Source organism: Neoarius graeffei, chromosome 2 (genome assembly GCF_027579695.1).
Source record: "Neoarius graeffei isolate fNeoGra1 chromosome 2, fNeoGra1.pri, whole genome shotgun sequence".
NCBI lineage: Eukaryota > Metazoa > Chordata > Actinopteri > Siluriformes > Ariidae > Neoarius > Neoarius graeffei.
Genome location: NC_083570.1, coordinates 16,674,177 through 16,700,601, shown reverse-complemented (window position 1 = coordinate 16,700,601; position 26,425 = coordinate 16,674,177). Strand labels below are relative to the sequence as shown.

General features: G+C 41.2%; 1 protein-coding gene across 1 annotated transcript in view; it reads right to left on the bottom strand.

Moving 5' to 3' along the window:
* LOC132881451 (exostosin-1) overlaps window positions 1–26,425 on the bottom strand; it is a 417,070-nt gene that overhangs the window by 36,388 nt on the left and 354,257 nt on the right. Inside the window, exons 3-4 of the mRNA XM_060913916.1 lie at window positions 17,179–17,286; window positions 12,999–13,118 (exon numbers count right to left, since the gene is read on the bottom strand). Of these exons, the coding sequence (XP_060769899.1) occupies window positions 12,999–13,118; window positions 17,179–17,286 (228 nt within the window). The remainder of the gene's footprint in view (window positions 1–12,998; window positions 13,119–17,178; window positions 17,287–26,425) is intronic.

The following is a 26,425-nucleotide window of genomic DNA, read 5'->3' as shown; positions in this document are numbered from 1 at the left end:
AATAAATCCAAGTTAATCCAGAAAACATTTTAAGAATTGGTCAGAGTGGCAATGGCACTAAATTGACCACTGATACTTTGACCATGTCACATTATTGCATTCTAAGACCGCCAACCTGAAACAATTTGCTATACAGTACGTTGAAAATTTGCTAGCATTTACAACAAACACACGTCCCATGGGGGTGTTATGGATGCCTCATTTACCTTCCTGTCATTGTACTGTATAAGTCCCTCCCCTTGTTTAGAGCATCTGCCACACACACACACACACACACAAGGACAAAAAGACGTACACCATGCACACATGACTATGGACTTGGTGCTAAATTAGCCTCGGCAGGATTTCTTTATTATGCACCTGGTGACATTTATGCTGGCGAAACATAAAACTCGAGCTTTGCTTTAATCCCAGCACACACACACAAGACTCAAGTGCTTTCTTTTTTCCTTTCTCTCGTTCTCTTGCAAATTTAGCACTTTGTTTTGTTCTTCACCCATCGCTTTTTCATCTTCCATTCTCTCCCCACTTTTCTTTCTGTTTATTTCTCTCTGGGTGTATTTGTGGACTGACAGATGTGGAACTTCACACTGATGAACTCACATCCAGAGAGGCGATAAATGACAAGAAACAAGGTGGCACGAATGCTGGATTCATTTGTTCTGTGCTAATGTGGCTCAAAGTGAATTAACGCTAATGAGCACAAATCATTAGCAATTATTGGCGAGCCCTGGAATGCTGCTCAAAAATTCCAGTGACAAAGATGCAGTTTATTACTGACAAAAACAAGCAAACAAACCTCTGACAAACAGAAACTTTCAACAAGGAATATGCAGTGTTTAGTATATTTGAATAGAACCTCGGTGTGCTTTTTTCCTCAGACACTAGGGTGCTTTCCGTAGTCTTACTCTTTTGACGTGAACTCTTGCCAAAAAATGATTCGACTCTGAATCAACCTGCAGGGAGTCAGAATCAAAATGCAGGAAGAGAACTGAACATGCCATGTGTTTTAAATTGAAGCTTTTTTTTTGGGTAAATGCGAGCTACTTAACTCAGCCAAAGGACAGAGCTGTAGAACTACAGAACTGTGTCCTGAAAATTTGGACCAATGAATGAATGAAACCCTGAATACAAAACACAAAATGTTTTGGACTACTATTTATCCATCCATTAACTGTAACTGCTTATCCTGTGCAGGGTCGCGGGCAAGCTGGAACCTATCCCAGATGACTATGGGCGAGAGGCAGGATACACCCTGGACAAGTCACCAAGTCATTGCAGGGCTGACACAAACAACCATTCACAACTACAATCAATTTAGAGCCACCAATTAGCCTAACCACGTCTTTGAACTGTGGGGGAAACCGGAGCACCTGGAGGAAACCCACACAGACACAGGGAGAACATGCACACTCCACACAGAAAGGCCCCTGTAGGCCACTGGGCTTGAACCCAGAACCTTCTTGCTGTGAAGCAATAGTGCTAACCACTACACCACCATGCCACCCATTACTATTTACTTACATGTTTAGCCCCACTGACTTGCTGTCTTGGAGGCTCTTGCGATTTCTATTGCACTCAGTAAGATTTGTTTGTATTTTGCCATCACTGTATTTCTGATCAATAAATGAAAGACTTTTACAAGGACTTTGGACCTTTTCTCAAGGTGTCCCACAGAGTTCTATAGTGTGAATTCTTATGTTTATGACTTCTACATGTTCTATTGTTTGTCAAAATGGCCTACAATTTCATTTCTATGTCCATCACACCTGGATTGATTCCAGGACTCAACCAAAAGTTTTTCTCACCTCGCCCCTTTATGAATAATATATTTGCAGGACATTAAACTGCTGATGGAAGTCCATATTGTTGTAAGACATAGACCAGTGTTTCTCAACCACTGGGCCATAAAGTGCCATCTAGTGGGCTGCAAACTTTTTTCAAGTTTGAAGCCAAATACTAAATAGTTGTAGTGTCCCAAATCTGGTAGCTGGCTTGCTGAACACTTTTCAAGGGGAATAAATACATTTGTGGGTAACTTAAGAAGAACAAGCCTTTATTTTTGTCACGTTCCTCCTCTGCATTTAACCCCCACGCATGTGCGTGCGTGCACGCACACACACACACAAAGAGAGAGAGAGAGTGCGCACATGCAGTGGGCAGAATAAATAAATACGTTTGTGGGTAAATTATACTTATCTGTACTGCCTGCTGGGAGAGAAGAGCAGGGAGGATTGAGAATCAAGCGGCTGTGGTTTGTTTACACCCAATACTAAAACTTATAGCATCCTAGCAAACATCGCAAATATGCATAAAAAAAGCCCAGAAATTCCTCCTTACCTGGGCAAAAACGATACAGGATTTATCTTGTAGTGTCCTGATCCCCAGATCTTTAACCCAGCCACATACCGGTATAAAAAGTTGTACTCCTTCACGTTCTTCCAGGTTTTCATATGTTTGTCCATGTAGAATGATGTCTGCAGCACCAGGTAGTTTGAGATGTCGGGGAACTCAACAGATGGGTAATTTTCCAACCCATAATGCATGAATGAATAATTTTATTTAAACACGATAAGTTGATCAGCAGAGCTGGTGGGGTCGTGCATGTACAGATACAAATAATTGCAAATACAAAAGACTAAAAATATACGCAATCTTAAAAAAACTGAAAATATGTTGATTATCAGTTAATTATCTTCACATTAAGATAATTCACATTATTGCACAATATAATGTGCAATATAAAGTGCAATATCTCTCCTGCTGCCCCCTTTTCCCTTTTTTTTGCTCCTCCTCTCTCTCCTCCCCTTCCTCTCTTCCCCATATTATCTTATTCTTTTTATATTTGTATATGTAAATCTCATCTCATTATCTCTAGCCGCTTTATCCTGTTCTACAGGGTCGCAGGCAAGCTGGAGCCTATCCCAGCTGACTACGGGCGAAAGGCGGGGTACACCCTGGACAAGTCGCCAGGTCATCACAGGGCTGACACATAGACACAGACAGCCATTCACACTCACATTCACACCTACGGTCAATTTAGAGTCACCAGTTAACCTAACCTGCATGTCTTTGGACTGTGGGGGAAACCGGAGCACCCGGAGGAAACCCACGCGGACACAGGGAGAACATGCAAACTCCGCACAGAAAGACCCTCGCCGGCCACGGGGCTCGAACCCGGACCTTCTTGCTGTGAGGCGACAGCGCTAACCACTACACCACCGTGCCGCCCCTGTATATGTAGATACTTAATTTAATTTAATTTATCTAGAAGTTTTTCTCTATTTCTTTTCTCTGTTTATCTGTAATGATGCTGCTAGAATCTTAATTTCCCTGAGGGAACCCTCCCAAAGGGATCAATAAAGTTTTATCTAATCTAATCTAATCTAATCTAATCTAATCTAATCTAATCTAATCTAATCAAGTTAATTAATAGTATGCATAACTATTGTCTTTGTATTTTGTTACGGCTATAATAGGATCAAAATTTATTCTACTAATGTCAAATTAAGCTAGTAATTTTTTTCTTTCATAGGAAAATCCTTCTTTGTTAGCATGTAAGGATCTATCCCATCCATCCATTATCTGTAGCTGCTTATCCTGTTCTACAGGGTCGCAGGCAAGCTGGAGCCTATCTCAGCTGACTATGAGCATACATGTCAACCCCTACGGATTTCCCATATTCCCTATGGATTTTGGCATTTTAAAAATGGTACGGGCATTGTGGTATTCAACTACGGATTTTTCTACATTTTCACCTTAAAATTATTTGGATTTATTACCATCAAAAAAATCATCATGAAATACGAAAATGCATGGGAGCCGCCATTTTCTACAGTGGTGCTTGAAAGTTTGTGAACCCTTTAGAATTTTCTCTGTTTCTGCATAAATATGACCTAAAACATCATCAGATTTTCACACAAGTCCTAAAAGTAGATAAAGAGAACCCAGTTAAACAAATGAGACAAAAATATTATACTTGGTCATTTATTTATTGAGGAAAATGATCCAATATTACATATCTGTGAGTGGCAAAAGTATGTGAACCTCTAGGATTAGCAGTTAATTTGAAGGTGAAATTAGAGTCAGGTGTTTTCAATCAATGGGATGACAGTCAGGTGTGAGTGGGCACCCTGTTTTATTTAAAGAACAGGGATCTATGAAAGTCTGAGCTTCACAACACATGTTTGTGGAAGTGTATCATGGCACGAGCAAAGGAGATTTCTGAGGACCTCAGAAAAAGTGTAGTTGATGCTCATCAGGCTGGAAAAGGTTACAAAACCATCTCTAAAGAGATTGGACTCCACCAATCCACAGTCAGACAGATTGTGTACAAATAGAGGCAATTCAAGACCATTGTTACCCTCCTCAGGAGTGGTCGACCAACAAAGATCACTCCAAGAGCAAGGCGTGTAATGCCGCTTTTCCACTACAAATGCGGCTGAGTTGGGCTGAGCCGTGCCGTGCTGAGTTGGGCTGAGTCGAGCTGAGCGGGGCTGTTGGAGTTGCATTTTGACTACAACCGCGCTGAACCGTGCTGGCTGGAAGTGGGTGGACACATTGGGTGGAGTTAGCGAAAGTGGGTGGACGTCACATGATGTCATTAAGCGGCGCAAACAGTGACATCAGTGACCTTTTAAGCGGTAGTCTCACGACCCGGATAGTAAACAATAAACATGGAGGACATGGAGTCGTTAGTGTTGCTGGTGGCTTGAGTGCTGTGGCTTGTTGTCACTGACAATGCCAACAGATACTGGCAAGAGCGTATAGATGAGGCGAGGCGCATAAGGCTTCAGAAAATCTCGTAATTCGTAATTCTTCTTCTTCCGGGTTTACGGTGTTTACAGATCCCAGCGTGCTCGCGGGGCGTGTGTGGGCGTATGAGGACACTCCTCCTCACCAATCAGTGCACAGGGGAGTGTCTGCTCACGCCCCTAGCCTCACTCAGCTCGGTTTGGCTCGCTTCAGCCCTACTCCAAAACCGTGCGAGTTTTGGGTGCTAAGCAGGGCTGAAGCGAGCTGAGTCGTGCTGTTCTGAGGTAGTCGAAATGCGAGCCATGTCGGGCTGAAGTGAGCTGAAGCGAGCTGAAGTGAGCTGAAAAAGGGTCGTGGAAAAGGGCCATAATAGTCGGCGAGGTCACAAAGGACCCCAGGGTAACTTCTAAGCAACTGAAGGCTTCTCTCACATTGGCTAATGTTAATGTCCATGAGTCCACCATCAGGAGAACACTGAACAACAATGGTGTGCATGGCAGGGTTGCAAGGAGAAAGCCACTGCTCTCCAAAAAGAACATTGCTGCTCGTATGCAGTTTGCTAAAGATCACGCGGACAAGCCAGAAGGCTATTGGAAAAATGTTTTGTGGACGGATGAGACCAAAATAGAACTTTTTAGTTTAAATGAGAAGCGTTATGTTTGGAGAAAGGAAAACACTGCATTCCAGCATAAGAACCTTATCCTATCTGTGAAACATGGTGGTGGTAGTATCATGGTTTGGGCCTGTTTTGCTGCATCTGGGCCAGGACGGCTTGCCATCATTGATGGAACAATGAATTCTGAATTATGCCAGCAAATTCTAAAGGAAAATGTCAGGATATCTGTCCATGAACTGAATCTCAAGAGAAGGTGGGTCATGCAGCAAGACAACGACCCTAAGCACACAAGTCGTTCTACCAAAGAATGGTTAAAGAAGAATAAAGTTAATGTTTTGGAATGGCCAAGTCAAAGTCCTGACCTTAATCCAATGGAAATGTTGTGGAAGGACCTGAAGCGAGCAGTTCATGTGAGGAAACCCACCAACATCCCAGAGTTGAAGCTGTTCTGTACAGAGGAATGGGCTAAAATTCCTCCAAGCCGGTGTGCAGGACTGATCAACAGTTACCGGAAACGTTTAGTTGCACTTATTGCTGCACAAGGGGGTCACACCAGATACTGAAAGCAAAGGTTCACATACTTTTGCCACTCACAGATATGTAATATTGGATCATTTTCCCCAATAAATAAATGACTAAGTATAATATTTTTGTCTCGTTTGTTTAACTGGGTTCTCTTTATCTACTTTTAGGACTTGTGTGAAAATCTGATGTTGTTTTAGGTCATGTTTATGCAGAAATATAGAAAATTCTAAAGGGTTCACAAACTTTCAAGCACCACTGTACATTTAGAATTACTCAACCGGTACTTCCGCTAGTACCAACAAGCCATTCCGAATGTCTGAGCATGCGTAATTGTGATTTTCCTGCACACCGAGCAGGAAATAACAGCACATATAGTGTAACAATAGACAGGTCAAGAGGTCAAGATGTCGGCACCACTGAAGAAAAAACTCAAAACATCTAAAACTGGAGGTTGCTTTCTTCCCGAATGGACAGAAACATTCAATGGAATAATTATCACTTCCAAAATGGGTGCTGAGTATGTCAACTGCACAATTTGTTGTAGAGATGTGAAAGTGTTTGCCTTTGGAATTTATGATGTGAGGGAACACATGAAATCTCAAATGCATGTGAAGAATGCAAACCAGAAAAAGAGACAGCCGTCAATTAATTTCTTCACGCAAAAGCCAACAAAGGTTGTATCTGACATTAGGTATTAGGTAAGATCTGATACATTTTTATTATGCATGAAATATTACTATGGATTTGGTATGGAAATTATGGATTTCATTACCAGGGAGTACAGGTGAGAGCCGTGAGGGGTTGACATCTATGTATGGGCGAGAGATGAGGTACCGGTACACCCTGGACAAGTCACCAGGTCATTGCAGGGCCAGGATCTATCCCATTGAGTGGTTTCTATACCCACTTCTTTTGAGTGTACTTCTTGGTTTTAATAACTTGCTTGTTTGCTGAACACAAACATGGCAATAAGTTCTTGTGTTAATGGACCAGACTCCACTTTTGGATCATTAACCGCTTTTGATTGAGAATGCCCTGTATACGTGGTTTGGCTTCTGGCACATCCATACAGTTTTAAATACAATACCTACAATTAAAAACAGTTTGTTTTTATTGCATTTATTTAATTCCTGGACTCCCATCTGTAACAGGAAGTGATGTGTTCCATTAATACACTTTACAATAGATTATTAGATTCTAATAGAATAGATGAGCCAAAATAATTTGGGATCTTTTTTAATGAGCCTTGACTCGTTACAAGTATGAATAGGTGGGCCTTAAAGTAGAAAAGGTTGAGAACCCTTGACATAGACTCTAAAATAAGAGTGCAGTTAACATCTTGCATTTATTATTAGACGTGAAATTTCCATTCATTTATAATTCAAGCAAGCCAAATGATTTGAAAGGTAAGGCTGAAGTGAGGAGCAGGATTGGCTTGAAGTGCATGGATAAAAATGAACCTCAGAATGTCTCTTTGTCATTACTTTTAGAGTAAAGTGCATAATGCCCTACAGTAGACCTCATCGTAATTTCTTGATTAATTGAGCATGGATCTATTGATATAAATGTGATCCTTTCACAGAGCTGCTGACGCTGAAGAATTTATGTATATCCATCTAATAAGCAAGAAAATGAAGGATTTGCAGCTTGTTACTTGTGAACACAACTGTTACCACACAACACTAATTTATGTTAATAATTTAAAAAGCAATCATAATAAGTTCAACTTATATAGCACCTTTCTCACACCCAAGGTTGCTTTACAATTACAAAATGAAGAAGGAGAAGCCTTTGTCACATGTACACTCAAGTACAGTGAAATTCGTCCTCTGCATTAAACTTATCTGAAGCAGTGAACACACACATGCACACACAAGTGAGCAATGAGCACACACACATACCCAGAGCAGTGGGCATCTTTGCTACAGTGCCTGGGGAGCAGCTAGGGGTTAGGTGCCTTGCTCAAGGGCACTTCAGTTCAAGGCTGCCCCATGTTCCATGCATGTCTTTGAACTGTGGGGGAAACTGGAGCACCTGGAGGAAACCCACGCAGACACGGGGAGAACATGCAAACTTCACAAAGAAAGGCCTGTCAGCTGCTGGGCTCAAACCCAGAACCTTCTTGCTGTGAGGCAATAGTGCTAACCACTACACCACCGTCCACCAAAAGAGGGTCAGGATGTAATTCCAGAAGCATAGCTGGCCACAACCCCACCAAAAGGCACATGACAGTATGTCCCGCACCGGCTGTGCAGCCACCGCAATGGCACTGGGCAACATCACTTGGAACACTGCGCTGCACCATGGATCCACAAAGCAAGCACAGAAGCACCACTGCACAGAGTGCTGGTATGTTCCAAACTGCCTGCACAGCCACCCTGATGCCATCGGGCAACATCTCTTGGAACACCACACCAAGCACAGAAGCACTGCCGCACAGAGCACTGGACAACCCCAATGTTAAAAAGAGCAACAAGCTCACTGCAGTACATAGTGAGCAGCACAGGCATCACCCATGGTGGACCCAGGCCTGAAGGAAACTCATGCCCAAAACTGGGTCTGGAGCTACACCACAACCAGAAGACAAAACATTCAAACAAAGAGCAAACTTCCAACCATACAAACTCAAAAAGAGAAACAAAGGGGAAAAAAAGGAAAAATAAAATTCTCTGGTGAGAAGCAGCAGCCAAAATGGACACAGCGTATTCTCAACCGGAAACGGAAGCCTTGTCCTTGTTAAAACATTTAAACCTTTAACCATGTTAAAAACTTCTCTTGTTATCTAGCAAGGCTACTTTTCTTTTGCAAGTCTGGGCAACGTGATAAGGAGGACAGGATGTTGCCCATGTAGCACGTACCCCCTCTACATGATGCCATTGGACCCAAAGGAACAGCAAGACTATTACAGTTTGGTACCGGTGCCATCACAGGAGCTAACAGAATGGACTTATGAATGACCTGAACTTATGAACCTCAAGACAGGGGAAGAGAAACTGAGGAACACAGTAGCAGAAAAGCGGGCATGTGGAAAGGAACACAGCAATTCCAACAGACTTCAACCAAGGAGACAACCATGACAACTAAAATGCATTACCCATGGTCATCACTGACTTACAGAAGCCCATCAACTTTTCTTTTAATAAACAGCCACAAATGAGAGTTGATTTTCAATATGTATTCAGTTAGATCTTGCCACAAATCAATCCATGATGAAAAGACAAGAGAATGAGTGTGTCTTTCCACAAGCTGTAAACAAGCACACGATTGGAGCATAACAGGCTTGTAGTACTCGAGTCCAGGACTCAGACTTGAGTCTGACTTGTGCCCTAATTTCAAGGACTTGTGACTTGACTTGGATTTGAGCACTGATGACTGGGACTCGTGTATTAACTGCATTCGGACTTGTAAATTGGAGACTAGGACTCGGCTTTTTTCTTTATTTTTTGTAACATGCCATAATAATTTGGCATGAGATATTTATACCTACATTAATTTTTATACTAATTTTGTGCAAGAGAATGCACATTCACCTGTTCATACGTCATGTTCAGGAACAAACTAACGTTAATGGCACTAAAATGCCTGGAGAGAATGCCCCTAGGATTGTCTGCTTTGTTTATCCAGACTTCTCGTGCAGTGGGGAAAAAATGCACTGCTATGTGTTCTATATGTAGAAGAACTATCGAGGAGATGATAGGGACAACCTCGAACTTCAATCGTCATTTGGCAAGACTCCACCCGGAGAAGTAAGTGACACGCTATGTTATTTGCTCTGTTGATAGAGGGGCTTGTGTGGGACTCAACTCAGATCAGTAGTGGACTCAACTCGGATTTGACTCGAAATTTTGTTTAATGACTTGGACTTGATTCGGATTTGAACACTGGGGACTCGAGCCTGGACTTGGGCTTGAGGTTTAGTGATTTGACTACAACACGGCATCATAGTATGAATGAGTTGAAATTAGTTTGGGGTCAATATTTTGAAAACTCCATGAGAAGTGCAGCAAAAAAAGGAGTCTGATGAATAACAAGTGTTATTGTTGTCAGGTACGAGGTAGGCAGATGTGAGTGCAGAAGTTTATGTTTATTTACACTGCAAACACACACAAAGGCAAACAGTCCAAATCAGCAGGCTAAATCCAAATCGTTAAACATGCAAAGGGTCAGGTGAGGCACAAACAGGATATCAGAGGCAAAGTGAGAACAAGAATGAAAATCAGGCACAGGAATCAGGAAACAGGAAATCAGAACCAAGGGTAGAAAGGCTCAGTAATGCATACTGATGTAGCAATAATATATACTGATACTGTGATACTGCATCTGAACAGTCCTTAAATAGGTGCACATCTAGCTCCTTAATTAAGTTCAGGTGTGCATTGTTAACGGCTTTGGGCTCTGCAGATGGCTTGGGCTTGAGCTCTGGAGATGACTTGGGTTCAGGACTGGACTCGGGCTTGAGCTCTGTACTGGACTTGGGCTTGAGCTGTGGAGATGACTCAAACTCTGGATTGGACTTGGGCTCTGTGCAGGAAGCACACTCAGACTCTGGACTTGACTTGAACCCTGGACTTATTCTGGATCCAGGACTTACAGTGGACTCGAGCTCTGGGCTGGATTTGAGCTCTGGAGATGACTCAGGCTTGCGCTCTGGATCTGGCTGGGCTAGTAGTGTGCTCAAGCTCAGCGCTGGACTTGAGCTCTGGAGATGACTTGAGCTCTGGACTGGACTCTGGCTCCATCTCAGGAGATGACTCAGACTTGAGTTCTGGAACTGGCTTGGACTCAGGGCTGGAAGTGTGCTTGAGCTCTGGACTTGACTTGGGTTTTGGACTGGACTTGAGCTCTGGAGATGACTTGGGCTTAAGGCAGGAAGTGAGCTTCGACTCGGGCTCCAGGCTGTATTTGGGCTCAGTAGAGGACTCAAGCTCTGGACTTGACTTGGACTCAGAACTGGACTCAGGCATGGGCTCAAGCTCTGTCAGCACATTGCTTCGGTCCTGGTTAGGACCTGGCGGTGGGATGATGACAACGTCTTCATGGCTGGGCGGTACCGGGACAACGACGTCTTCATAGCCGGGTGGTGGAGGAATGACAATGCCTTCATAGCCGGGCAGCAGTGGGATGACTACACCTTCATAGCCAGCTGAGGCAGAGGTCGTGCCGTCATCCTCTAACACAGGTTCTGGAACAGGCTCAGGTTCTGGAACAGGCTCAGGTTCTGGCACTGGTCTTGACTCTGGCATAGGCACTGGAGCTGGCACAGGCTCTGACTCTGGCCTTGGCTCTGATGCTCTAGCTGACACGGGCACTGGCTCTGGAGTAAACACTGACACAGGCTCTGATGCTGGCACTGGAGCTGACTCTGGCACTGGCATGGGTTCTGGAGTAGACAGTGGTGCAGGCTCTGATGCTGGCTCTGGCACTGGAGCTGACTCTGACACTGGTGCTGGCACAGGTTCTGGAGTAGACACTGACGCTGACTCCGACTCTGGCACTGGTTCTGGAGCTGGTGCTGGCTCTGACACTGGTGTTGGCTCTGACACTGGAACAGACACTGGCACTGGCTCTGGCATTGGAACAGATGCTGGCACTGGCGTGGACACTGGCACTGGACCTGGCTCTGGAGCTGACTCAGACTCTGGCTCGGATGCTGGGGCTGGCACCGGCTCTGACATTGGTGTTGGCTCTGTCACTGGAACAGACGCTGGCACTGGGTCTGGCACTGGAACAGACGCTGGTGCTGGCGTTGGTTCAGGCATGGGTTTTGATGCAGGCTCTGGTTCAGGCATTGATTCAGATGCTGGTTCTGGCTGAGAACCCAGCTCTAGAAAGATAGCCTCTAAGAGGGGCTCTGGAACAACAGCCACCTCTATTGTCTCTGCATCAGCCACTGGGGGGAGCTCTGGAGTGATGGCCTCCTCCACTGCTGCTGCGTTGGCCATAGGCATGATGGCCCCGCCCCCCCAAAAAAAATTCATGGGATTCCTCCTTTTCCAAAGATTCAAAGATGAACTGGAGCATGGCTAAGAAAGTTTGTGAACTTCGCAGGGACGGGTGCTCTATTCGGATGAGGTACTCTACCCATCGGCAAGCTCATCCAGCTGTCCAAGTGAGCATGAGGCTCACCCAGATCGGTTCTGGTGGCTTGGGTTCTTTGAAGGCCTTGTAGAACAGATTACACTGCAGGCTGAATCCCCTAGGGTGATATATTCCATAGTACATTGTCGGGAGGCCCATTACAAAATGCTGCCGGAAATATGAGGCGAGGGGCCACGATACCGGAACACGCTAGATGCAAAGTATGGCAAACTGTATTACTTCCGCTGCATACATTGTTTGGCGAAGCATTCTGTCAGGTACAAGGTAGGTGGATGTAAGTGCAGAAGTATATGCTTCTTTAAAGTGTAAACACACAAAAAAGGCAAACAGTCCAAATCGGCAGGCTAAATCCAAATCGTTAAACATGCACAGGGTCGGGCGAGGTGCAAACAGGATATCAGAGGTAAAGTGAGAACAAGAACAAAAAACAGACACAGGAATCAGGAAACAGGAAATCAGAAACAAGGATAGAAAAGCTCAGTAATACGTACTGACATAGCGTAAAACTTTGCAGTGATACTGCGAGCGTGCTGAAGTCCACTTGACGTGCGCATAGCCCGGGGTGCGCCTTCAGGTGCACACACCACAGCACACAGGACTGACAATTGTGATCATCTTAATAATCTTTTTTTAAATTTGATTCAATTGTCAAGTTGTCTTTTAGTCTTTTTGTGTAGACATCTTCATTCATCTAAAATCTTAACTCATTCTCATATAATCCAATAAATCTAATCGCAACCTGAACTTGCTTCAATAGTAATGAAGTGATATCAACCCAGAAGTGTCCACATAGACCTACTGTGTTTGACTTTGTGGCATGTGTGAAGTATCACAGACAAAACAACTTCGCTTAGACTCAATGCTGTCGTGAAACCTGAGCATTTGTGTAAAAAGGGTGTGACAAACAAATTACCACAATGTCAATCTGTTTCCTTTTTTTAGCCTGCTACATAATCCGTTCGCTCCTAGTCTGACCTTATTTTCCCTCCTGCTGTAAACTCACCTCTAATGTGGTTAAGACAATTTTATCCACGGAGGAGAAGTAGGAGTCCCAGAGGAACTGCGTCTGCTGCCTCAGAGCCAAGATTCGCTCTGCATCGACAGACCTGGTGATGGAGGGAATCTGAGATGGAGAGAGAAAGATAGATAGAGAGATTTTATAAATATTTGCACATTTTGCCGCCAGCAGCTTGTTTCCACTAAATTAACATTTAGCGACAAACGCTTTACATACAAGACATTTCAATTTTAATCAGACATTTAACGTGTATTGCAAAGGTTTCTCTTGTTTGACTGTCTGCCGTTTTCCATCCATTCATAAAGGTATTAAAAACATTAACAAACACCATAATTAAGGCTTGACTTTTGGGCAAAATCCACGACTGAAGCTTTGTAATTTCATTTTTCCCCCAAGATTGAGTAAATAACCAGTAAATCCATTTGTATTTAATTAACACTTCAACAAATGCCAATTAACACGTTCAATCACTTTGTTAATTCATTAACGTTTGTTTGTCTTATAAAAATGCAGGAATAAATATGATTTTGCTTGGTTGATTTGTTGTACACGAGGCATGCTGCTGAATTTGTGCCTGAATTGCAATATTTTTTTCTGTGGAAAAGACTGCCAGCCCTGCGATGATCTGCTGACTTGTCCAGGGTGTACCCCGCTTCTCGCCCATAGTCAGCTGGGATAGGCTCCAGCTTGCCCCCGACCCTGCACAAGATAAGCGGTTATGGATAATGGATGGATGGGAAAGATTGCCACATGACATTACTGCATCATTGTTGTCACATGACATTCCATTTGTCATGTAAAGCCATTTCCATTATTAACATACATACATACATACATACATACATACATCTAAAAATGTGTTCATCTACCAAGAGTGCTAGATTCTGGCTATGACACTTGGTTGTTTCTATGGCATTTGATCCTTTATGTAGAACTTGGATACTGTTAAAGCACTTGATTCCTGAAACAGCATTTGATTCTTTCTGTGCCATTTGATTCTTGTTATGACACTTGATTCCTGCTAAAGCACTTGATTCTTTGTTAGACCACTTGAGTTCTTCTATGGTACTTGATTCCTTGTTAGAGCACTCGATTCCTGTTCAAGCACTTGATTCTTTGTTAGAGCACTTGATTCCTGCTACAGAACTTGATGCCTTGTTAAAGCATGCAATTCCTGCCCAAGCACTTGATTCCTTGTTAGAGCACTTGATTCCTTTTTAGAGCATTCAATTTCTGTTGCAGCAGTGGATTCTTTGTTAGAGTACTTGTTTCCTGCTATGGCATTTGATTCTTTGTTAGAGCACTTGATCCCTACTCCAGCACTTGATTCCTTCTGTGGTACTTGATTGCTTGTTAGAGCACTTGAACCCTGCTACAGGACTTGATTCCTTCTGTGGTACTTGATTCCTTGTTAGAGCACTCAATTCCTGCTGCAGCATTGGATTCCTTGTTAGAGCATTTGTTTCTTGCTACAGCACTTGATTCCTTGTTAGAACACTTGATTCCTTCTGTGGTACTTGATTCTTTGTTAGAGCACTCGATTCCTGCTACAGTACTTGATTCCTTGTTAGAGCACTTGATTTCTTGTTAAAGCATTTGATTCCTGCTACAGCACTTGATTCCTTGTTTGAGCACTTGATTCATGCTACAGCACTTGATTCCTTGTTAGAGCACTTGATTTCTTGTTAAAGCATTTGATTCCTGCTACAGCACTTGATTCCTTGTTTGAGCACTCGATTCATGCTACAGCACTTGATTCCTTGTTTGAGCACTCGATTCCCGCTACAGTATTTGATTCCTTATTAGAGCACTTGATTCCTTGTTAGAGCACTCAATTCCTGCTACAGCTTTTGATTTTCTGTTTTGGCATTTGATGTCTTGTTAGGATACTTGATTCATGCTAGGGCATTTGATTCCTACTTGATTCTTTGACTCAACTTGATTCTTGTTACAGTGCTTGATTGCTTGATTGCTATGGCATTTGATTCCAGTATCCAGCCAATGGTGCTAAGATACAATACTTGCAGTAGCAAAATGCTAATCACCTTTTGCAAAGTTTATAAATTGTGGACGTAATTTAAATATAAAACAAACAATGGCTCAGTTTATGAGTGAAAATTCTCACTAGTCTGTGAGATTCAACCTTTTCATTTTGCTCAGATTATTAATGATTGTCTAAAAAAAAAATCTAACAGATAGGTTACTTTAGGTGTAATGAATTGATAGTTCCCCTCATACACTGAGTCTCTGGAAAATAGTGTGTGTGTGTGTGTGTGTGTGTGTGTGTGTGTGTGTGAGGCCCTAAAGGCTTAGGGTTATTAATAATGGCAATTTCCATTCATGTCCCCTGATATAAAATCCCCACAGTCTGGTTTCTCATCTTTACTGACATTTTGCCCATGATATTTCAGCAGCATTGCGATCGGCACATTAATGGCTTCACTCGGAAAGGGCAGGCAGGTAGCAGCCATTAATAACCCTAGTAATTAACGAACATAAATACCATAACACATCCTACAGCATGTCTTTAATGAACACCGTTGACGTGTGTGTGAAATTTACTACTCTTGGCTTAAGAATCAATTTGGAGCTTTATTATCCAGGGTTGGTTGCTTGTTCCCATTTTAAAGGTCCACCTTGATGAGGAGACTGAACAACTCTGGGGGAAGAACCTTCTGGTCATTTGTGTCTAACCTAAAACCTAAAATGCTGAACTACCACTGCTGTGCTAGTACCACAAATTATTCGAAGAAATATACTAATTAGCAAGCTTATTAAATAGTGTTTCTGCTTATCATTACAAACAAGAAAACCCAAGAACTGATATTTAACTGCAATTTGAAGAGGCAACCGGCTGAGGGTATAAACTCACTTTCTACAGTAGGTTGGTTCTGTAGTGTGATTAGCTAGCTCATTAGTTCCCTAGATGTATGTCAGGCAACATGAAAAAGATATCAAAGCAAAACCCCAGTCATGCTATGATATTTAGTAGAATCTCTCTTTTTCTTTAAACCAACCAAGTAGACCACGCAAGTCCTACCTTTTATTCTCTGCACGTGATGTAGGGTGTCACATGGGTACCACCATTTAAACAGAGATAAAAGAGCACACAAGACACCCGCCCACAAAAAAAAACATCTCAATATGTTGCATGGTGTTACACTATCATTCACTAACGCTCTCTTTGCCACAGACTTGCCCGAGGATATCTGCCCTCCAGACACCTCTAGACACCTATGAGAAAAATTCCTTGACCACTGATCACATCCTTGAAAAGTTCCCTTCAGGGTTCCATAGGTATTTAAGGATTCTAGAAAGGGAAACCCAACCTTGTAGGCATTTAAACCTACAAGAACCTTGAGGATGCCTTGGAGGGAAAAATACTCTGCACCCTTTGCTTCCTAAATGGGTTCTTCTTGGAGAACTTTAGGTTCTAGATGTACATCCCTCCCTCAAGGGAGTGCTAACCTCACTCTTATAAAAGAAAGTTCTTTGATGTTCTACATGAAGACTTCTGTGAAAAGGAAACCCACTGGGAAGCGATTAGGGTTTTCCCAGAGGGACAAACCGAAGAACCTTTAAGTTGAATATTAAAGTGTTTAAGCTTCAAGGTTTTTTTAGTAACTTTGAAGTTTTTTATTTAGTATTTCTTCTGTTGTGTTATACAGCACTATGCAAATTTTGAGTTGACATTTTGATTCACTCACTCACTTCTTCCAGCTTGTCCCACTTATGTGTGTGGGATCACTGCCATGTGGACCTGATTGATCCATGTCATATTAATTGGAGCATAGTTTTACGCTGGATGCTCTTTCTGCCCCAACCCTCCCATTTCCAGGCTTGGGAAACAACCATTCACATCTATGGACAATTTAGAATAGCTGGTTAACCTAACTGCATGTTTTTTGACTGCGGGGGAAACCAGAGCACCCAGAGGAAACCCATGAAGACACGAGAAGAACATGCAAACTCCACACAGAAAGGTCCCCATCGGCCACTGGACTTGAACCCAGAACCTTCTTGCTGTGAAGCAACAGCGCTAACCACTACACAACTGTGCCAGCCAGACATTTGAATAGGAATGCTTTCTCACAAAGAAACACATCTTAATCATGATTAAATTACAAAAAGAGACTGTGTGTGTGTGCGTGTGTGTGTGTGTTACCTGCAGTAGTAATCTTTCATCTCCAATGATGGCGGCTTTACTCCAGTCGATGACCTCAGAGAAAGGCAACTCCCATCCATTACTCAGTAATACAGGGATACACGCCGCCTAAGGACAACACACACACACACACACACACACACACACACACACACACACACACACACACACACACACCGTATCACTCCGGGATCACCACTGAAAGTTTAATTTCATTTTATACAATAGTGCTGTTGAATTCTTCATTCTGATTGGTCAGAAGGTATTGATTCCTTCTACTCCATATGAACATTCATTCTAATACAGTATGTTATCATTTCTATAGCAACAACTCATCCACACACTGTAAAACATTTCAAATTGGTTTAACTTGGAAATGCAAGTTCACCTGCTGTCTTGAAAATGAAAGTTAACTCAATTTGACGATTATCTTTGCTTCAACTCAGAAAAAGTCTCAATTAGCCAAGACAACTAAGTAATTCAAGTCTAACCTTTGAAAACTTACACAGATTAGTTCAAATTAAAACATTTTTCAGAGCTCATTGAGTTAAAGAGAAAAAGTAAGTGGACATAACTAAACAAGGCTGAAATGTTTTACAGTGCAAGGACTTGTATTGTGGGCATGACACATAATCCAAGTCTAAGTGTTAATAGCCCCCAAGCATAACTACATTATCACTTGTTTACCACAATGTATTGTGGGGGATAGCCGGGGTCGGTAGTTGAGAGATATAACAGATGTAAGATTAATTTTACGTGAGCACGATATGAGAGGAGTGATTTTGCCATGCTCTGTAGTGAAAGACAATGAAATTGGTGATTTAAAGAGGTGGATAACATGTCAAGGGTTTACAGTGGGAAAATCGGAATCCAAATAAAGCTTGGTGAGAAGGTAAGAGTCTGGACCGAGTCTACCACACTGTACAACAACAACATCAAATCTCAGAATGGCTTATTTCTGAGGACATACTAGTGAATCTTAAAAACTTTGAATGCCATGAAAAAGTTCCTTTTTTCATAATTTAATTCAAAAAGGTAAACTTTCATATAGTCTATATTCATTACATGTAAATTGAAATATTTAAAGCCTTTTTTGTTTTAATTTTGATGATTATGGCTTATAGCTCATGAAAATCAGAAATCCAGTATCTCAAATTATTAGAATATTCCCTAAGATCAATAAAAAAAAAAGGATTTACAATCCAGAAATGTCCAACTTCTGAAAAGTATATTCATTTATACACTCAATACTTGGTTGGGGCTCCTTTACCATGAATTACTGTATCAGTGCGGTGTGGCATGGAGGTGATCAGTCTGTGGCACTGCTGAGGTGTTATTGAAGCCCAGGTTGCTTTGATAGCAACCTTCAGCATATCTGTATTTTTGGGTCAGGTGTTTCTCATCTTCCTCTTGACAATACCCCATAGATTCTCTGTGGGGTTCAGGTCAGGCAAGTTGGCTGGCCAATCAAACACAGTAATATCATGGTCAGCAAACCATTTGGTAGTAGTTTTGGCACTGTGGGTAGGTGCTAAGTCCTGCTGGAAAAGGAAATCAGCATCTCCAAAAAGCTCGTCAGCAGATGGAAGCATGAAGTGCTCTAAAATCTCCTGGTAGATGGCTGTGTTGACTTTGGACTTGATAAAATACAGTGGACCAACAGCAACAGATGACATGGCACCCCAAATCATCACAGACTGTGGAAACTTCACACTGGGCTTCAAACACCTTGGATTCTGTGCCTGTCCACTCTTTCTCCAGACTCTAGAACCGTGATTTCCAAATTAAATGCAAAATGTACTTTCATCTGAAAAGAGGACTTTGGACCACTGAGCAACAGTCCATTTCTTTCTCTCCTTAGCCCAGATAAGACACTTCTAACATTGTCTCTGGCTCAGGAGTAGCTTGATATTAGGAATGCAAAAGTTGTATCCCCTTTCTTGAAGATGTCTGTTCGTGATGGGTCTTGATACACTGACACCAGCCCCAGTCCACTCCTTGTGAAGCTCTCCCAAGTTCTTGAATCAACTTTTCTTGACAATCCTCTCAAGACTGCGGCCATCCCTGTTGCTTGTGCACCTTTTCCAGCCACCCTTTTCAGCAATGACCTTTTGTGGCTTACCCTCCTTGTGGAGGGCATCAGTGATCATCTTCTGGACAACAGTCAAGTCAGCAGTCTTCCCCATGATTGTGGTTGTGTGTACTGAACTAGACCAAGAGATACACTGTGTTCATACTGTTTTACTCAAACTCGAAATGAAATATTCTAATAATTTGAGATGGGTTTTTTATGTTTTTGTACTGTATGCCATACTGATTAAAATTAAAATAGGAAAATGCTTGAAACATTTTAGTTTATGTGTAATGAGTCTATAATATAACATTTTCATTTTCTTAAATAACTGATGGAAAATATTGAACTTTTTCACAATATTCTAATTTTTTGAGATGCACTAGTATATTGGATCACAAAGCAATCTTAGACTTAGGTCTAAATTTGTTTCTGTTAATCTTCAGTTATTCATTACCATTTTCTAAGAAGCTTTGTTCTAGTGAAATCTTAGTCTTGTACTTAATCTTGATTTGAAGTTACAAATGCAGTAAGGGAAACTATTATGAAAAATCAACTGTTGACTTTAGTCTAAGATTGCTTCGTCATCCCGGGCCCAGATGAACAGCATCAAAACATTTATCAATGAGTAATTAGTTAAATAAAACTTGATATCGGGAAACATTATGAAAAAAAACCTTTGGAAACCAGCTGATCTGCTGTGTCATGTTCAGTATACCGAAAAAGCATTTTCTTCAATAAATGCTGCTAGAGAGGTACACCTGAACAGTATACATACCCGAAAGAGAACCCTTCATGGTTTGGGAGTTTTATCGGTTTGACAGGCTTGTTCGACTGCCAAGTGCATCGGTACATTGAGAGGCAAAGGCTGAAGAATGCTTCTTTGTTTTACAGGCTTTGGAATACTTGTATTTCATTGCAGACAGTATGAATCCAAGATATTTCATGTTTTGTCTGGTCAACAACATTTCATTTGTAATATACATCCATTCCTGCATTTCAGGCCTGTAACACATTCCCAAAAAAGTTGGAATGGGGCAATTTAGGGCTAACTAGTTTCAGATGATGAACAGTGTTGATTGTTATAATCATCTATAACCGAAGGCCATTCCACAGACCATGAAAATATTGCTGGGTCACAGTTTAAGTACATCTTTTTCCCACCAGAGAGATGTAAGCTACAAACACTTGTCAATTTTGATTCAGTTTGAAGGTTTTTGTTGCAGATTAAACTTATCCATTTCTTTCTTCTCTTCTTCTCAGCTGGCAGCTGATAAAAGCTCAACTCAGGTGTTTTCTTTGTTGTGGAGACACACAGCAATTCACTTTAGGCATGGTTAAAACTGGTTAGACACAACAATGCAGTGTTTAACAAAGGTGAAAGTAAACAATACGGCAGAGCTGATCCCAGGTATCGCCCATAATGCATTGCGGTAAACAAGCGATGACATAGTTATGGGTTAGGTCTATTTTGAGGTCAGGTTTTCTGGAAAGAGACATTTATTTAACACTCATACAACAATTAGTTCTGGTCCACTAATCACCATGAGTGCTGGTATTTCATATAATGGTACTGGGATATTTTACTGTGTGTATCACTATTAATGCTTTTCAACCACCAGGGAATGGGTTCTTGAACTGGTTTCATTCAGGATTCTTTGAACCTTGGTGCCAGTGAGCAAACCAGCCCACGTTTTAACCAATTTTGAGCGGAACCATTGTAATCAAGGATGCGTTATGAATTGAGGGCATTGCACAATTGACAATGGGAGTAAACTGTAGTCACAAGATGGTGTGCGCATTGATTACCTCCGAGCTTTTGTTCCGTTATTGCAGATATTCATTTCTGGTCCATTTTTTTTTTCTGAAGATGTATTCTTTTCGGTTGCATTCTCCATTGGTGTGCTTTGCTTCCTCTCCAAACAAATGACACACCCATTGACGTCATCATGGTTCACGCTGGAAAACCAGCTATATTTCGTTTCCAACTGGGAACCAAGTTTTCAGATTTGAGACCAATTTATTTTTGGTCAAAATGCTTCAAATGATTCAAAATGTGGTGCGCAAACAAGAACAGAACCTGTTCCCTGTAGGTCAAAAAGGGGTATATGCGAATTTCCTTTTTTGCAGGGTGGCTGGGGAAATCTTATGAATTTTCATGAGAGATATCATCATGCCACCTGATTGGCTGGTGAATGCCTTCATTTCCTAACCCTAACCAATCAGGTCACACTTTCCTTGGAAATTATAATGAGTTTTCCCTGGCTACCCTATAGAAGGGAAATACATGTGTCCTGCATGCATAATTCCACTTCCGACTTCGAAACTGTTACTACAGTACTGTTAGCGAGATCATCAGCAGACAGGGCAAATCATATTATTATTATTATTATTATTATTATTATTATTCAGGAATATAACTTTTATATGAAGTGCAGTCAAAGAATATAACTTTTTAAAATAAGAATATTCGTCAGATGAAAAGGAAGAAGGGATGCAAATTTTACTGAAAACATCTTCAACGGCAATGCACAAATCAATGTGACCTAGCTAACCAGCTACCTGATGTGTTATAAAATGAGTGTGGCTTCTTCAAAATCTATCTCTGCTAGCGGATGAAAAATAAATGGAACATTTGGACATACTCAAGAGAGGAAAAAGAGATACTTTTGAAAGAACGACTGTTTACAACTAATTAATGGAAATGGAAAAAAAAAAACCCCAGTAGCTTGTTTGTTGAGGATCCACAACATTAAGTGTAACTATAAATTAATAAAAAGTATAGGAAAGTGTTTGTGGTTCATAATAGGAGTTTAACATGTAAGTATTTCATTTCTTTCAAAAAAAGATCAATAATCCATTTATGAGAATGATATCTCAGGAAGAACAGAACCAAGGTTTTTCCCCCTGGAGTGGAAACTAGTGAAAGTGCTGCTCGCTGAATTCTGCTTTAAAGACATGAAACATGAATAAAAGCTCAGAAAAGAGAGATAGAGAGTGAGTGCAAGCGTGCAAGAGAGTAAAACCCTGAATCAAGGATTCTGGAATAAAAATTTGAACAAAGCTTTCAAATAATGCTCAGAAGGGATAACCAAAGTAAACCTTGAACCATGAACACATACTGAGAATATATCATCTATTAAAACATAGAGTTTTTAAAGCACAATCAATTATTTCATGACCGTGAACGTTTTGACACACTTTAAGAGCAAAATTTTAACAAAAAAAAAAAAGAAATAATGATTCAATCTTAGTTGATGTATTTAAATATTTAAGCAAAATATACTATTAAGTACTATGAGCATTAACCAAGGAACATATGAAGATGATAAAGCCAGAAAAGAAAAAGTCAGAGCAGCATTTAACATCTGGCAGAAGATATGGAAATCGAGGGACATAACGACATCGACCAAACTGCTCATTTTTGATACTAATGTCAAAACTGTCTTACTTTATGGATCTGAAACTTGGCAGACTTCAAGGACCATCTTAAAGAAAGTCCAAGCATTTATCAAGAAGTGCCTTAGAAGGATTCTGAGAATTTGGTGGCTGGAAACCATCAGGAACAAAGATCTATGGGAGAGAATGGACCAAGAACCAGCTAAAAGTATCATCAGGAAAAGGATGTGGTTATGGATCGGCCACATTCTACAAAAGCCAAAGAAAACCATCACCAAACAGGCACTGGCATGGAACCCATTAGGAAAACGTCACTGTGGAAGACCAAGGCATACATGGAGAAGAGAGATGGTGGCAGAGATGGCAGCAGAGGGCTACAACTTGAAATGACTGAAGAAGATGGCCTAAAATGATGTTCAATGGAAGCTAATTGTTGATGGCCTATGCTCTGCCATGGGATAGAAGGCAATGATGACTATTAAGTAAAAGGAACCAGAGTAAATATATTGAATATTCTGAATTTTATCATCCATCCATTATCTGTAGTCACTTATCCTGTGCAGGGTCGCGGGCAAGCTGGAGCCTATCCCAGCTCAGTATGGGCGAAAGGCGGGGTACACCCTGGACAAGTCGCCAGGTCATCGCAGGGCTGACACATAGACACAAACAACCATTCACACTCACATTCACACCTATGGTCAATTTAGAGCCATCAGTTAACCTAACCTGCATGTCTTTGGACTGTGGGGGAAACCGGAGCACCTGGAGGAAACCCATGCAGATACAGGGAGAACATGCAAACTCCACACAGAAAGGCTCCCGTCGGCCACTGAGCTCAAACCCAGAACGCCACTGAGCTCAAACCCAGAACCTTCTTGCTGTGAAGCAACAGTGCTAACCACTACACCACCATGCTGCCTATTATTATTATTATTATTATTATTATTATCTCATCTCATCTCATTATCTCTAGCCGCTTTATCCTGTTCTACAGGGTCGCAGGCAAGCTGGAGCCTATCCCGGCTAACTACGGGCAAAAGGCGGGGTACACCCTGGACAAATCGCCAGGTCATCACAGGGCTGACACATAGACACAGACAACCATTCACACTCACATTCACACCTACGGTCAATTTAGAGTCACCAGTTAACCTAACCTGCATGTCTTTGGACTGTGGGGGAAACCGGAGCACCCGGAGGAAACCCACGCGGACACGGGGAGAACATGCAAACTCTGCACAGAAAGGCCCTTGCCAGCCACGGGGCTCGAACCCGGACCTTCTTGCTGTGAGGCGACAGCGCTAACCACTACACCACTGTGCCGCCCCATTATTATTATTATTATTATTATTATTATTATTATTATTATTAACTTACTTACTACTAAGTGTACTCAGCTTTAGGTCAAAGACAGCACAAAAGACACAAAGTTGTATCTTTAGTCAGTTTTTTACGCCTAATTTTAGAATTTGTATTCAGAGCAGAAAGCATTCAAAGTCACATATAAGAAATAATACCAGAAATCTGGAATGGAAGGGGGCAAATACATTTTGACAGCACTGTAGTAACCTAGAAACATCACTTGCATAAACACTTTTAACAATGGCAAGACAGGGAGTTTCCATCCAAATGATTATGCAGGTTTTTAAGTTTTTTTATTTTCTATTTTATTTATTTATTTTAACTCTGCCTCTAAATTCATTGGAGGAGGTTATGTTTTTGCCCCCATTTGTTTGTTAGTTCCCAACATAACTCAAAAAGTATTGAACGGATTTTGATTAAATTTGGAGGAAAGGTGGATGATGGGCCAAGGAACAATTGATTAGAGTTTGACCCCAATCCGGAAATGTATGCAGATCCAGGATCCAGATATGTATGCAGATCCAGGATTTTTTTGTCCCTTCCCAACGTAACTCAAAAAGTAGTGAATGGATTTGGATTAAATTTGGTGGACAGCTTTACTATGACTCCAGGTTCAAGTGATTTGAGTTTAATGTTGATAATATGTGGCTTGGTGGACATATGCACTCTACAGAGTGCCCTTCTAGTTTGTTAATGTGAATGTTTCTGTATTTAAAAAAATCTGTAATGAAAACAGATCATTAATTGATTAAAAAAACTATCCCCATCAACTTATATATCTTTACTATATTAAAATGTATCTTTTTGATTTTTTTTTATTTTTAAAAATTGTATTTATTTATTTATTTATTTATTTATTTTTAAATTACTACCATAGTCTCTGATTTTTACATTATTCCTGTGAATTTTTCTTTTCTTTCAATCAGTCTGTTGTTTCCTTTCTGGTTTTCTCATTCATGAATTTACTTGAAACTTCTTGTGGATGAGCCCACAAAAGCAGATCCCTCTATCCTTCCATCCTGTTGTATTATATCAGAATATAGTATATGAATAGTGTTCTATTATAGCTCTCAGACTTGCTAATGTCTGAGAGATTCTGAAGACAGAAACCTGTCATGTCTGAAAGCTTTTTGATGTCGCTTTTTCTGGCTCTGAAAGCCACTGATTCATACATGAAAGGAGGATAGAGATCAGAAAAGAAAAAAAAAAGACTGGATTGAGTCTTGAAACATGACTTGCCCTCACTTTTTGTCATCTTGATCCTCTTGGAGGAGTGGAAGATCTCATTTGTGACATGCTTTTTTGGTCTCTGTAATGGAAAATGGCTTTTCATTTTCTCAAGTCTTAAAGTCCAAAAATGGTGTAATGAATGAAAATTGTGTGAAAACACAACTAGTGATTGGTTCAGGTTAGAGCTAGGGGTGGGGTTGGTTGTGTGCATACATGTACACTGAGAGCCTGCTTTACTAAAAGATTTATGTGCAGTGTTTACATGCATTAAGTCCTTCATTGCACCTCTGATAGGTGCTAATAGACACTCATTGGGGCATGAATCTTGAATCTCTTTGAAGGAGCAAGACAGTTAATGACAGGGTTGCCAGAGACTTAAAAAACAACACACACACACACACACACACACACACACACACACACACACACACACACACACACACACACACACACTTCACATCCACCAAGATCTAGTTTTCCAATGAATACATTTCTGAAATAAAAGGCAAAGATTGGGAAAAGGAAAGCAGGACTATGGAGCAGAAAATGATTAAAAAAATGCAATATGTGTTATGGGTGGTGAGATGTGGTGAGTAGGATCCAAGAGCAGAACACAGACCAGTAAATCCAATAATGAGTTAATAGGAGTAAAAAAACCCAAAAATAATCCAGAAAAAAAAACTAGTGACAAAAAAACGAGGCAGGCAAGGACAAAAAACGCTGGCATAAAAAATACTCCAGACAAAAAACTCGAGACAAAAACGTAGCACAACAAACATGAAAAGTGACAAAAACGTAGTGGAAAATACTGTGACAAGAAACAGGCAAAAAACAGAGAGCAAAATCCAAGAAGCAATAATGGCGCAGAGACGACGTGAAAAACCAACGAGACGTTCTGGCAAAGTCCCCTTCTGAGAACGGCCTTTTTATACACAGCAGAGCAAACCAGGAAGTGAATGCCGGCCAGATGGAAGTCCCGTCCCGGATCCGCATTAGTGCTGAACTGGGAGATAATAAATCTCCTGAGTGGAAATCCAGGGCGGAGCATGACAATGTGTCATTCTTTAATTTAAAAAAAAATGGCAGATTGCTCTCATATAACAAGGAATAAAACAATCAGGACATGCTTTTATAGGAAAATAATCAACTTCGAGGTCGTAACAGTAACTCTGTGATTGTTTTTGC